The sequence below is a fragment of the Ips typographus genome, linkage group LG10 (genome assembly GCF_016097725.1).
Source record: "Ips typographus isolate SLU linkage group LG10, UJ_Ityp_2.0, whole genome shotgun sequence".
NCBI lineage: Eukaryota > Metazoa > Arthropoda > Insecta > Coleoptera > Curculionidae > Ips > Ips typographus.
The window spans coordinates 3,978,310-3,992,233 of record NC_138431.1 but is presented as its reverse complement, the minus strand read 5'-3'; the positions used below and the strand labels follow the sequence as shown (position 1 = coordinate 3,992,233).

The 13,924-nt window shown below is 35.6% G+C and overlaps 1 protein-coding gene across 7 annotated transcripts in view; it reads left to right on the top strand.

Annotated features, from left to right (window-relative positions):
- Window positions 1-13,924, top strand: part of sv (paired box protein shaven) — a 215,024-nt gene that overhangs the window by 180,515 nt on the left and 20,585 nt on the right. For all 7 annotated transcript variants that reach the window (XM_081987664.1, XM_081987657.1, XM_081987659.1 and 4 more), the window contains one exon: window positions 9,466-9,689. In XM_081987664.1, coding sequence (XP_081843790.1) covers window positions 9,466-9,689 — 224 coding nt within the window. The remainder of the gene's footprint in view (window positions 1-9,465; window positions 9,690-13,924) is intronic.

Sequence of the window (13,924 nt, the reverse complement as noted above, 5' to 3'; positions counted from 1 at the left end):
GTCTCGGGGGGTACGAAAGGGCAGAGAATTAGATCGGCTCGACGCGTCTTTTCAATCTCTGAAAGTGCCGTATGGCGATGTTTTTGAGATATTTATGAACAATCGAAACGTTCCCCCTGATTTCAAACATATGGATCTTAGATCTGCGACAATTTATGCGAAAATTTACTCAACTGGAGAAGGATTAACATTAATCATTGATAAAAAACGATGGAACAGTTGTTATGACCGTATTACACGCTCTGACGAGTGATAAGCAAATATCAACAGTATAGTTACAAGAGCATCAAACAAAAATAGTGCTACCGCAAACTAACATGCGTGACCGAAAAGTGACGGGGTTTTTTGGATGTTTAGTGAGTGGGAGGACAAAACCGTATCGAATGCCTTAACAAAGTCTGAAATATCCGTTGAAGTGTTACTCTACAACAGCATTTGAGACATTTTGACTTGGAGTTCAGAAAGGTTGAACCACTCAAATTAACCGTCTTGAAATCCTCTTTCCAGTGGTGTAAAGCAAAAAATTCTAACTTAAAAATTGCCTACAGGGTGACTAAAAACACTCAATCACCATACTTTTCATGCACATCCTGTATATTGGAAGCAAAAATAGTCCTGAAAGCTTACGGTGCTGAATTAAGGAGTTCATTAAGAACATTTTTGGTCCTTTGCAAATTTTCCGTAACTTTCACCGTTTTCGAGTTGTTTAGAAAAAATTGGTTTGATGCAAAACATTTTCAAATTAGTTGAAATGCTAATTTAAAATTTGAACACCCTGTAACTCAGTTATTTTTTGGAGTTCAGAGAGGTTGAACCACTCAAATTAACCGTCTTGAGCTCCTCTTTCCAGTGCTGTTGAGTAAAAAATTCTATCTAAAAAATTGCGTACAGGGTGACCAAAAACATTCGATCACCATACTTTTCATGCACATCCTGTATATTGGAAGCAAAAATGGTCCTGAAAGCTTACGGTGCTGAATTAAGGAGTTCATTAGGAACATTTTTGGTCCTTTGCAAATTTTCCGTAACTTTCACCGTTTTCGAGATTTAGAAAAAACTGGTTTGATGCAACAAATATTCAAATCAGTTGAAATTGTGATATGAAACTTGAACACAGTTTAAAGGACAGTCAAAGACAAGATCGCTTGTAAAACCCACTTGGAGTGAGAAAGTGATTGTTTTAAGCACATTTTTGGAATTCTCATTAAATTTTCTATCTAATAACCTCAAAAACCATTACAAAATTTGGTACCGTCAGGTAGAAAAGCGGTGACAAAACTTGAACTGTCAGAAACACAGTTTGAAAGGACAGTCAGCGACAAAATTGATTGTAAAACCCACTTGGAGTGAGAAAGTGATTGTTTTAAGCACATTTTTGGAATCCTCATTAAATTTCCTATCCAATAACCTGAAAAAAACACTACAAAATTTGGTACCGTCAGGTAGAAAAGTGGTGTCAAAATTTGAACTGCCAGAAACACAGTTTGAAAGGACAGTCAGGGACAAACTTGCCTTTAAACCCACTTGGAGTGAGAAAATTACTGTTTTAAGTACATTTTTGGAATCCTCATTAAATTTCCTATCCAATAACCTGAAAAAAACACTACAAAATTTGGTACCGTCAGGTAGAAAAGTGGTGTCAAAATTTGAACTGCCAGAAACACAGTTTGAAAGGACAGTCAGGGACAAAATTGATTGTAAAACCCACTTGGAGTGAGAAAGTGACTATTTTAAGCACATTTTTGGAATCCTCATTAAATTTTCTATCTAATGACCTGAAAAAACATTACAAAATTTGGTACATTCGGGGAGAAAAGCGGTGTCAAAGTTTGAACTGTCAGAAACACAGTTTGAAAGGACAGTCAGGGACAAAATTGATTGTAAAACCCACTTGGAGTGAGAAAGTGACTATTTTAAGCACATTTTTGGAATCCTCATTAAATTTTCTATCTAATGACCTGAAAAAACATTACAAAATTTGGTACATTCGGGGAGAAAAGCGGTGTCAAAGTTTGAACTGTCAGAAACACAGTTTGAAAGGACAGTCAGGGACAAAATTTATCGTAAAACCCACTTGGAGTGAGAAAATGACTGTTTTAAGCATATTTTTGAAATCCTCATTCAATTTCCTACTCAATAACCTAAAAAACACTACAAAATTTGGTACAGCCACATAGAGAAGCGGTGTCAAAATTGGAACTGTCAGAAAGACAGTTTAAAAGGACAGTCAGAAACAAAATTGATTGTAAAACCCACTTGGAGTGAGAAAGTGCCTGTTTTAAGCACATTTTTGGAATTCTCATTAAATTTTCTATCCAATAACCTCAAAAACCATTACAAAATTTGGTACAGTCAGGTAGAAAAACACAGTTTGAAAGGACAGTCAGGGACAAAATTGCCTGTAAAACCCACTTGGAGTGAGAAAATTACTGTTTTAAGCACATTTTTGGAATCCTCATTAAATTTTCTATAAGATGACCTGAAAAAACATTACAAAATTTGGTACAGTCAGGTAGAAAAACACAGTTTGAAAGGACAGTCAGGGACAAAATTGCCTGTAAAACCCACTTGGAGTGAGAAAATTACTGTTTTAAGCACATTTTTGGAATCCTCATTAAATTTTCTATAAGATGACCTGAAAAAACATTACAAAATTTGGTACAGTCAGGTAGAAAAACACAGTTTGAAAGGACAGTCAGGGACAAAATTGTCTGTAAAGCCCACTTGGAGTGAGAAAATTACTGTTTTAAGCACATTTTTGGAATCCTCATTAAATTTTCTATAAGATGACCTGAAAAAACATTACAAAATTTGGTACAGTCAGGTAGAAAAACACAGTTTGAAAGGACAGTCAGGGACAAAATTGCCTGTAAAACCCACTTGGAGAGAGAAAATTACTGTTTTAAACACATTTTTGGAATCCTCATTAAATTTTCTATAAGATGACCTGAAAAAACATTACAAAATTTGGTACAGTCAGGTAGAAAAACACAGTTTGAAAGGACAGTCAGGGACAAAATTGCCTGTAAAACCCACTTGGAGTGAGAAAATTACTGTTTTAAGCACATTTTTGGAATCCTCATTAAATTTTCTATAAAATGACCTGAAAAAACATTACACAATTTGGTACAGTCAGGGACAAAAGCCGTGCCAAAATTTAAACTGTCAGAAACACAGTTTGAAAGGACAGTGAGAAACAAAATTTATTGTAAAACCCACTTGGAATGAGAAAATTACTGTTTTAAGTACATTTTTGGAATCTTCATTAAATTTTCTATCTAATAACCTCAAAAACCATTACAAAATTTGGTACAGTCAGGTAGAAAAACACAGTTTGAAAGGACAGTCAGGGACAAAATCGCCTATAAAACCCAGTTGGAGTAAGAAAATTACTGTTTTAAGTACATTTTTGGAATCCTCATTAAATTTTCTTTCCAATAACCTGAAAAACCACTACAAAATTTGGTACAGTCAGGGAAAAAAGCGGAGTCAAAAATGTTGGTTTACCGCAATTTACGACCTTATCTACACTCTGTTTAGGGTAGGCTGCTTAATCAGCCTGAAGATACAATCTTACAAGGCAAAACGTTTTAATACTCAAATTCATCACACTGTACCGGTTAAGTGAATGGGTTTCCAATGTCAGTTCTGAAGCAATTTAAGGGAGTTTACATCTAAACTAAAAACTGTTTTACAAAGTAAATGTAGTCAATTACAGAGTGGTAGAGAAGAGCAGTGAATTAGCGCTTTATTAGCAAGTTTTTCTCTCCTAGAAGACTAGAATACAGAAGTGCATGTTAATCCTGGTTTAGAATGTCGTGGCACAAGCAAAATCTTAGTTTAAGTTCGGTTGGCCTCCTCGTTTACCTGATTACTTCCTGGGTGATTGAAATCAAGGAATTGCTGCTATTTAGATTCATAGAATAATCTCAATTTAATCAGTTTTCCAAATAGTTTTCAACGATATTTCCCATTCTCTTGGCAAAAAAGTGGATCAAATTGGACTTCATTTACAGTCACGTGTTTGAGTGGCGTCACGAATTCAGGACACGTGCGCAAATACTTTTCGCATAAAGGGCGCTCGAAATAATCATAAAACACAGAAATACACAATGTTTACAACGTGAAAAGTCAACAATTTTTCATCGATTTACCTACGCCACTGGCTGATTCCAGCAGCTGTATCAGTGTCACCGGTGGTTGGTAACAAAAGGGCGACTCTATAATGCGAAGTCTATTAAAACAGACTTTGGATCGAATACGAGAAGTAGGTAGTTCATTAAAATGTTTATGGGACACTCGAAATAGTCAGCGGGGGGTGCGAATAAGGGACCGAAGGGACAAGGTGGTGTTATTTGCCCTTTTATTCACACGCGGAACTATCACTTATAATCGTTTAATTGCGACAGGACAAAGTAGTGAAGTTTCTGCACTAAAAATCAAAAATTTGTTCCTTTTTTGAACGAAAATGGAGACAGTCATAGCTCTAGAGCAGCAATTAACCACTTTCTGCTCTAAAAACAAAAAGGGAGAAAGTTTAAGGGCACGCTTATGCAAATGGCAGTTTTGCGGTGCGTCTCGGTGATCGGCGAATCTGAGACGCAGCCAACCGTTCCGGAACCGGCTTTCTTCTCCTATTGATTTTCCCCCCCAAGTCAGTCCCCCCCCCCCATCCCTTTTTGACGGGGAAAAGTCACTCGCCCTCTCAGAATCCCCTGAACGCTTTCTTTTACGTTTCTTCTCCGAATTTAAAACGTGCGTGCGTTTTTGAGATATTTACAACCCTAAACCGGCAGGCTTGTCATAATAACTGTCATTTGATTGATATTTGACGTCGTTGGCAAAAAAATGTTTTTTGGTGAAGAAAAGCCCATTTTACGGGCTTTCTTTTGACGTTTGAACGAACTTTCTGCCACAAAAACCCGCCAGTTAGAAGCTGTCAAATTGTGACTACTTTATTGTGACTCTTCACTTGCACTGCTCTACTTCTCGCTCAATATCTCGGTTGTATATAATTTTTTTGAGAAAATTGTATTTAGATGAAAGAAAGTCAAAATTACGGGCTTTAATTTGACGTTTGAACAAACTTCCTAACTGTCATACGAGCGAAGTTAGAGGCTGTCAAATTGTGACACTTTTACTAAAGTTTGTTCACTTGCACTGCTCTCATTTCCCGGTCAAATATCTCGGTTTTTAGTAATTTTTGAAAAAAAATTGTGTTTAGTTAAAAGAAAGTCGAAATTACGGGCTTTAATTTGACGTTTGAACAAACTTCCTAACTGTCATACGAGCGAAGTTAGAGGCTGTCAAATTGTGACACTTTTACTAAAGTTTGTTCACTTGCACTGCTCTCATTTCCCGGTCAAACATCTCGGTTTTTAATAATTTTGGAAAGAAAATTGTGTTTAGTTAAAAGAAAGCCAAAATTACAAGCTTTACTTTGACGTTTAAACGAACTTTGTATCTGTCACGGAAACCGAGTTAGAGGCTGTCAAATTGTGACACTTTTACTAAAGTTGCTTCACTTGCACTGCTTTTATTTCCCGGTCAAATATCTCGGTTTTGAGTAATTTTTTAAAAAAAATTGTATTTAGGTGAAAGAAAGTCAAAATTACGGGCTTTAATTTGACGTTTGAACGAACTTCCTAACTGTCATACGAGTGAAGTCAGGGGCTGTCAAATTGTGACACTTTTACTAAAGTTGGTTCACTTGCACTGCTCTCATTTCCCGGTCAAACATCTCGGTTTTTAATAATTTTGGAAAGAAAATTGTGTTTAGTTAAAAGAAAGCCAAAATTACAAGCTTTACTTTGACGTTTAAACGAACTTTGTAACTGTCACAGGAACCGAGTTACGGGCTGTCAAATTGTGACACTTTCACTAAAGTTGGTTCACTTGCATTGCTCTCATTTCCCGGTCAAATATCTTGGTTTTTAGTAATTTTTGAAAGAAAATTCAAGGAATTTTGGAGCTAAAAGAAAGCCAAAATTACAAGCTTTACTTTGACGTTTAAACGAACTTTGTATCTGTCACGGAAAACGAGTTAGAGGCTGTCAAATTGTGACACTTTTACTAAAGTTGCTTCACTTGCACTGCTTTTATTTCCCTGTCAAATATCTCGGTTTTGAGTAATTTTTTAAAAAAAATTGTATTTAGGTGAAAGAAAGTCAAAATTACGGGCTTTAATTTGACGTTTGAACGAACTTCCTAACTGTCATACGAGTGAAGTCAGGGGCTGTCAAATTGTGACACTTTTACTAAAGTTGGTTCACTTGCACTGCTCTCATTTCCCGGTCAAATATTTCGGTTTTTAGTAATTTTTGAAAGAATATTCAAGGAATTTTGGAGCTAAAAGAAAGCCAAAATTACAAGCTTTACTTTGACGTTTAAACGAACTTTGTATCTGTCACGGAAATCGAGTTAGAGGCTGTCAAATTGTGACACTTTTACTAAAGTTGCTTCACTTGCACTGCTTTTATTTCCCGGTCAAATATCTCGGTTTTTAGTAATTTTTGAAAGAATATTGTGTTTAGTTAAAAGAAAGACAAAATTGCAAGCTTTATTTTGACGTTTAAACGAACTTTGTATCTGTCACAGGAACCGAGTTAGAGGTTGTCAAATTGTGACACTTTTACTAAAGTTTGTTCACTTGCATTGCTCTCATTGACACACAAAATGTCAAACTCAGGCAATTTGGTTTGAAACGTTGCCAAAGTGACAAATTCAACTAATTTGCTTTACACTGTGTTGGTAAGGTTGCCAAATAGACAAATTAGTTCAAATTTGGTTTTAAATGTTGTCAAACTGACAAATTTGCCCAAATTTGATTAGAAACGTTACCAAAAGTGACAAATTCAGGCAATTTGGTTTTGAAACGTTGCCAAAGTGACAAATTCAGCCAATTTGCTTTGAGCTGTGTTGGTAAGGTTGCCAAACTGACAAATTAGTTCAAATTTCGTTTGAAACGTTGCCAAAGTGACAAATTTAGCCAATTTGCTTTGAACTGTGTTGGTAAGGTTGCCAAACGGACAAATTAGTTCAAATTTGATATGAAACGTTGCCAAACTGACAAATTCAACCGTCTAGAGTTGCTCTAGCAACTTACGACACGTAAAATTGTAGGAATGAGCGAAAAAGGGCAATCACTCAATTAAACCACTATTAAGGGCGAACTGCTAGGGTTTCGATTTAAATAAGATTAAGTTTGTAATCCCTCGTAATACCCCTGTATAACGGCACTATTCCGCCACTATACAGTATGTTTGTCATAAGCAGTTTCGGGCAACAAATCTAAAGGGCCAACAATAGGGCGACAACAATAGTTGACACTTCAATACGGCAAATATTTGTTACCCTCTACCGGTCCCTTTTCCTACCCCATACACAATTTTCGACTTATATTTTATATGCGAATAATATACCTTATTCATGAGGTTCGTTTTTAGTTGTAGACAAGCTTGGAAATAGGAAAAAACTGGTGGAAACACTCACTGGCAACAGTGCACCAACCTGTCTAGAATGTAGGTTAAGGTTATCCAACAATATGCAAAAATGCTTGCCTTTTTTAGTGATTTTAGTGAAAAATGGTACTTTCTAGTCCAAAATTGTAACCCAAAAAATACACGGTTAAAAAAGCATAAAAGAAAATACTCATACATGCACAGCATTTTTGGTTGAATTTTGAACACCCTGTAACTCGGTTAGTTTTGGGAGTTTGGAGAGGTTCAACCACTCAAATTAACCGTCTTGAGCTCCTCTTTCCAGTGGTGTAAAGCAAAAAATTCTAACTTAAAAATTGCCTACAGGGTGACTAAAAACACTCAATCACCATACTTTTCATGCACACCCTGTATACTGGAAGCAAAAATAGTCCTGTAACCTTACGGTGCTGAATTAAGGAGTCGATTAGGAACATTTTTGGTCCTTTGCAAATTTTTCGTAACTTTCACCGTTTCTGAGTTATTTAGCAAAAACTGATTTGATGCAACAAATTTTCGAATCATTGTGGTTTGAAATTTGAACACCCTGTAACTCGGTTATTTTTTGGAGTTCAAAAATGTTGAACCACTCAAATTAACCGTATTGAGCTCCTTTTTTCAGTGGTGTTAGACAAAAATTTATAACTTAAAAATTGCGTACAGGGTGGCCAAAAAATATGAATCACTACACTGTTTATGCATCCCCTGTATAATAGATGCACTGACGGACCGTGAAACTTCCAGAGATGATTTTAGCAGTTCTTTACAAACATTTTTACTCTCTTTGAAATTTCTCGTAACTTTCACCGTTTTCGAGTTATTTAGCAAAAGCTGGTTTGCAACAAATTTTCGAATCAGTTGAAATTGTGCTTTGAAATTTGAACACCCTGTAACTCGGTTATTTTTGAGAGTTTGGAAAGGTTCAACCACTCAAATTAACCGTCTTGAGCTCCTCTTTCCAGTGGTGTAAAGCAAAAAATTCTATCTGAAAAATTGCCTACAGGGTGACCAAAAACACTCAATAACCATAATTATCATGCACACCCTGTATACTGGAAGCAAAAACGGTCCAGCAAACTTACGGTGCTGAGTTAAGAAATTGATTACAAACATTTTTGGTCCTTTGCAAATTTTTCGTAACTCTCACCGTTTCTGAGTTATTTAGCAAAAACTGGTTTAATGCAACAAATTTTCGAATCATTGTGGTTTGAAATTTGAACACCCTGTAATTCGGTTATTTTTGGGAGTTCGGGGAGGTTCAACCACTCAAATTAACCACCTTGAGCTCCTCTTTCCAGTGGTGTAAAGCAAAAAATTCTATCTGAAAAATTGCCTACAGGGTGACCAAAAACACTCAATCACCATAATTTTCATGCACACCCTGTATAATAGAAGCAAAAATTGTCCTGTAAGCTTACGGTGCTGAATTAAGGAGTCGATTAGGAACATTTTTGATCCTTTTCAAATTTTTCGTAACTTTCACCGTTTTTGAGTTATTTAAAAAAAAATGGGTTTGATGCAACAAATTTACAAATAATTTGAAATTTGAACACCCTGTAACTCGGTTATTTTTGGGAGTTTGGAGAGGTTCAACCACTCAAATTAACCGTCTTGATCTCCTCTTTCCAGTGGTGTAAAGCAAAAAATTGTATCAGAAAAATTGCGTACAGGGTGACCAAAAACAATCCTGTTTATAAGTACATGAGTAGAAATTAAAGTGACGTGTATCTGTCTATTTGAAGGATATTAACAAAAATAACACTCCCATGAAGCTATAAAATGACAAAACTCGTAAATCAGTTCTTGACAAATGTAACCTGAAGCTGTTTTCTATGGTAGTAGTCGCATATGTCAAAGTGCATCAAACTGTCAAATATCAGTCTATAAAGCTATAAAAGTTAAAAAAATCTGAGGAGTTTCAGTGAAATCTGGCAACTGCGCTGCTCTTAAGAGACATTGATTTTGACACCGAAACTGTTTGTTGCAGGATTGTGAGAAACAAGGCTGCGGAAAAGGCGAAACACGCCCACCAGGTGGCGACCAGCGCGGGTTCGTCCACGTCACCTGGAGGACCGGTTTCGGTGATTGCGCACGCCCCCTCCACGCAACTGAACGAACCACGATCAGGCGCGTACAGCATCAACGGCATTTTGGGGCTGCAACACGATCCCAATGGTAACAGCATCAAAAGGAAACGAATAGACGACCACGGTAAGTGATTCGGTTACTTAAAGTTAGGTTAGAACAGGATATTTGAGAAAAAAACTGTCACATTGACAGCCTTAAAAACACGTGGTTTAAATTAAACTTGACTTGAGAAGTGGGGACTTTAACAAACTGTCAACATCAGCTGTTTTATAGTGGACGTAGGACAAAGTTAGGTTAGAATTGCTCTACGACAACTCGACGGTTTTCATGAAGCGCCTTAATTGGCAAAGCGGTCAATTTTTCAACTAATCTGCGCCACAAACAAAACTTTTTTATATTTTAAAAAAAGAAACAATAATTTACATTTAGAAGATTTTGGTTTTTACACTCAGTTTTAAATTGCTTGCTTATTTGACATATTTTTGTAAGAATTTTATATGTCGATGGAAAGCCAATAAAATAAGCTCTTCAAACATATACTTCTTTAGGTTGATAGGTTTAACGATTTGGCCGCTAGAGGGCTTCAAAGTGGAGCAAAAAGGTTTTAAACACGTTTGGTGCACTCTTTCATTCAATCTTAAATAACTTGGTTATATAACATACTTTTCTAAGACTTTTATATGTCTATGGATAGCTACTGAAATAGGCTGTAAAAATCTCTCTCTTAACATGTTTGTTTAAACGCGCCGTTTTTGAGATACAGGGTGCCAAAGTTGTAACTTAATTTTACCAGCTACATATTGCACAAAATATCAATAATAATTAGTCTGCTTACAGTAAACCTTCTTTTTGTCTGATAAACTCTTTCTCATTGTTAAACGCAATTAAAATTCAAACTTTCATCTACATTAGGTAATTAAACCTGGTTTAATTAACCATACATATTGAATTATTGCAAATTTTTGAAATTGTCAGTGGTCGTTTTAGTTTTGGTGTGATTTACTATAGAAAAAATCAATACAAGTTGATTTCTGATTTGATAATGGCAGTTTTACAATCATATAGTATAATCAAAACGGAAACTGTCAAATTCCCTTCCATAAAGCTATAAAAGTACAAAACTTAAAGCAACACAATCAGTGTAAATCATATTGTGAAGCACTTTATAGTTTCATGAGTTGTTTTTTGGCAGTTGTGATCACATGCTTGTTTATATGTCTATGAATACTACAATTTTGACAGTTTTGACATACAAATGTGCGTTTTGGACCAAATTTAATCCATATTTGCAAACCATAGAGCTATTAAGGTAAAGCAATCACATGTTTTACAGTTGTCATATCCACTCTTTTTTTGTACTTTTTGGAGCAATGTTAAGCAAAAATCGGTTGTTACAATGTTAATTTGACCGAAAAGGCGGCGTCTCCCAAATTAGCCGTCACCCAATTAGTGGAAAAACGACGCGCCGATGCGTGACGTCATCAACGACGCTTACTTTGGCCACCGACGAATAGAGACGCCTTTGTTCCATCTAAATCTGCCGGACCAATTTCCAATTTGTCCTTCTCGATTTCAAACGATCGTGTTGAATTTAGATTTAATTAACATTCAAAAAAAAAAATCAAAAATCAACAACTAATCCTGGAAAAGTAGACTTTACCGCACTAGAGTGAAAATGTGCTACTTTCTACACTAAAATGTATAAGCGGAATAGTGAACGTTCAGTGGCTAATGAAAAATATTTAATCGTCATTATGGTCCATTTTTACCTGCTATCCCATTGAACAAACGGTTTGTTCTAAGCCAATATGAACCTTAATGATTTTTTTTAAAAATTTAAAAATTAAAAGAAAGTTAGGTTAGGCTGGTTTAAACGACCAAAAATAATATTTTTACAGACAATTTTTGCACAAAATATTTGCAATGTTGCTAAAACGAACAATAACATTACTACAGTGTTGCCAAATTTGACAACTCTTCTAGTTTAGTACGAAAGTAACTAAAGTGTTTGACAAGTTTCGTAAAAAAAGCAACAAATTAATGACCAAAAGTCACAATATTGGTTTTAGTGAGGTTTCCTCTAGTTGCTAGGAAATTGGCAGTTTGGCAACGTCGCAAATAAATAGGAGTGACTTTTTTGAAGTCAAGTAGCCAAATTCAACTAATTTACTGGTAAAATTTAATGTTTATTTCCTTTCTTAAAAAAAGGTTTTTTAACAGTTTTGGTGTTGTTTTCTTGACAACATTCTTAAATTTCTTCACGCCCTCTAGCGGCCAAATCGTCAAACTTCACAACCCAAGAGAGTTTAATTTTGGAAAGCTTGTTTCAATAGCTATCCATAGACGTATAAAAGTCTTCCAAAAATGTGCCAAATAAGCGAAATATTTAGGATTGACTGAGAGAGTACATAAAAAAATTTCTAATACTTGTTTAGTCAACTTTGAAGCCCTCTAGCGACTAAACCAACAAACCTAACAAACCACGTGGGTATATTTTTGGAAAGCTCGTTTCAATAGCTATCTGTAGAGGTATAAAAGTCTTTCAAAAATGTGCCAAATAAGCGAAATATTTAGGATTGACTAAGAGAGTGCATAAAAAAAATGTCTAAAACCTGTTTAGTCAACTTTGAAGCCCTCTAGCGGCTAGACCAACAAACTTATCAAACCACGTGGGTATATTTTTGGAAAGCTCATTTCAAAAGCTACCCGTAGACGTATAAAAGTCTTCTAAAAAAATGTGAAATAAGCGAAATTTTTAGGATTAAGTGAGAGAGTACATAAAAAAAATTTCTAAAACCTGTTTAGTCAACTTTGAAGCCCTTTAGCGGCCAAACCAACAAAGCTATCAAAACAAATGTATATTTTTGAAAAGCTTATTTTAATAGCTCTCCATAGAGGTATAAAAGTCTTCCAAAAATTTGCCAAATAAGCGTGATATTTAGGATTAAATGAGAGAGTACTTAAAAAAACTGTTCAAAACCTGTTTAGTCAACTTTAAAGCCCTCTAGCGGCTAAACCAACAAACCTATCAAAGCAGGTGGGTATATTTTTGAAAAGCTCATTTCAATAGCTATCCATAGACGTATAAAAATCTTCCAAAAATAGGCCAAATAAACAAAATATTTAGGATTGAATGAGAGAGTACTTAAAAAAAGTCTCCAAAACCTGTTTAGTCAAATTTGAAGCCCTCTAGCGGCTAGACCAACAAACCTATCAAACCACGTGGGTATATTTTTGAAAAGCTCATTTCAGTAGCTATCCATAGACGTATAAAAGTATTACTGATATACGCAAAATTAGCATGTTATTTAAGATTGAATGAAACATGAAACTACCCCTCCCCCTCACCCCCTTTTTGCCCAGTGCTGGAATGTATTTATATTAGTAGTTGAGGTAAATAATAAATTTGGTAAAAAACCATTACTTAAGGGTGTGGATGAAAGTGAAAATTGATTAAAATCACTGAGTATTAAATGCTTTTTTTCCTCTTTAATACTGTTCATTTCTACTTGATTTGAACTATACCAACAAGGCAGAGATCACGTAAAAGTGACCGGATTAAAAAAATTAATCAATTAAAATTCATTAAAGCAAACAAGAGGACATAATGGAAAGTCCCCATTGATGGGACAATCAATATTCCAGCCGGTTTTTTTTTTATTTGAAGCCTTCGGTCCAGAAGCTTTTCACATGGAATGATCGGTTGTCCATTATTGCTTCCGTGATTTATCAGAGCCAGATCCGTTCGCGGGTTCGTTATTGCGATTATATCGACTAGCCGAAGGGCCCCCATTTCGAATAAATCGAGCCCTATTGTTGGCCCATTTCACCCCTCTCCCTCTCCCTCTACCCCTTATAGAGCAATTCCAACCAATTTTTTTCTCTCTGTAACCAAAAGGGTCTAGCCATTGTTTCAGGTCTAGTTTCTAGACGAGGAAGTCCTGGAACTGACCGGAAATAGGGTCCTTCGTCTTAAAGGGACTTTAGGAAACCTTGAAAAGCCATTAAATTATAAACAGACAATCAAAAATGCTGTCGCAAACGAAGCTTTCATATGGGCGCACTTCACGCTCAGTGAACACTTTTGTGATCATACACCGTGATATTTTATATACATTTTGACAATGTTGTTGTCAGGATTATTTATGGACGGCTTTAATTACCTTGTTCCCTGAAACCGTGAAAACATTTGATCTCAACACGCCAAGAAAAAAAAAACAAAAAGTCAATTGGGGGAGCTTTTTATACTCCCCCAGGGGAAATCACACGCTGAAATGATTGAGAATTGCCATTAACCAATCGGAAATTAATTTTGTGTCACTTATATAGCTCGAAACATACATTTGTATGTCAAAAAT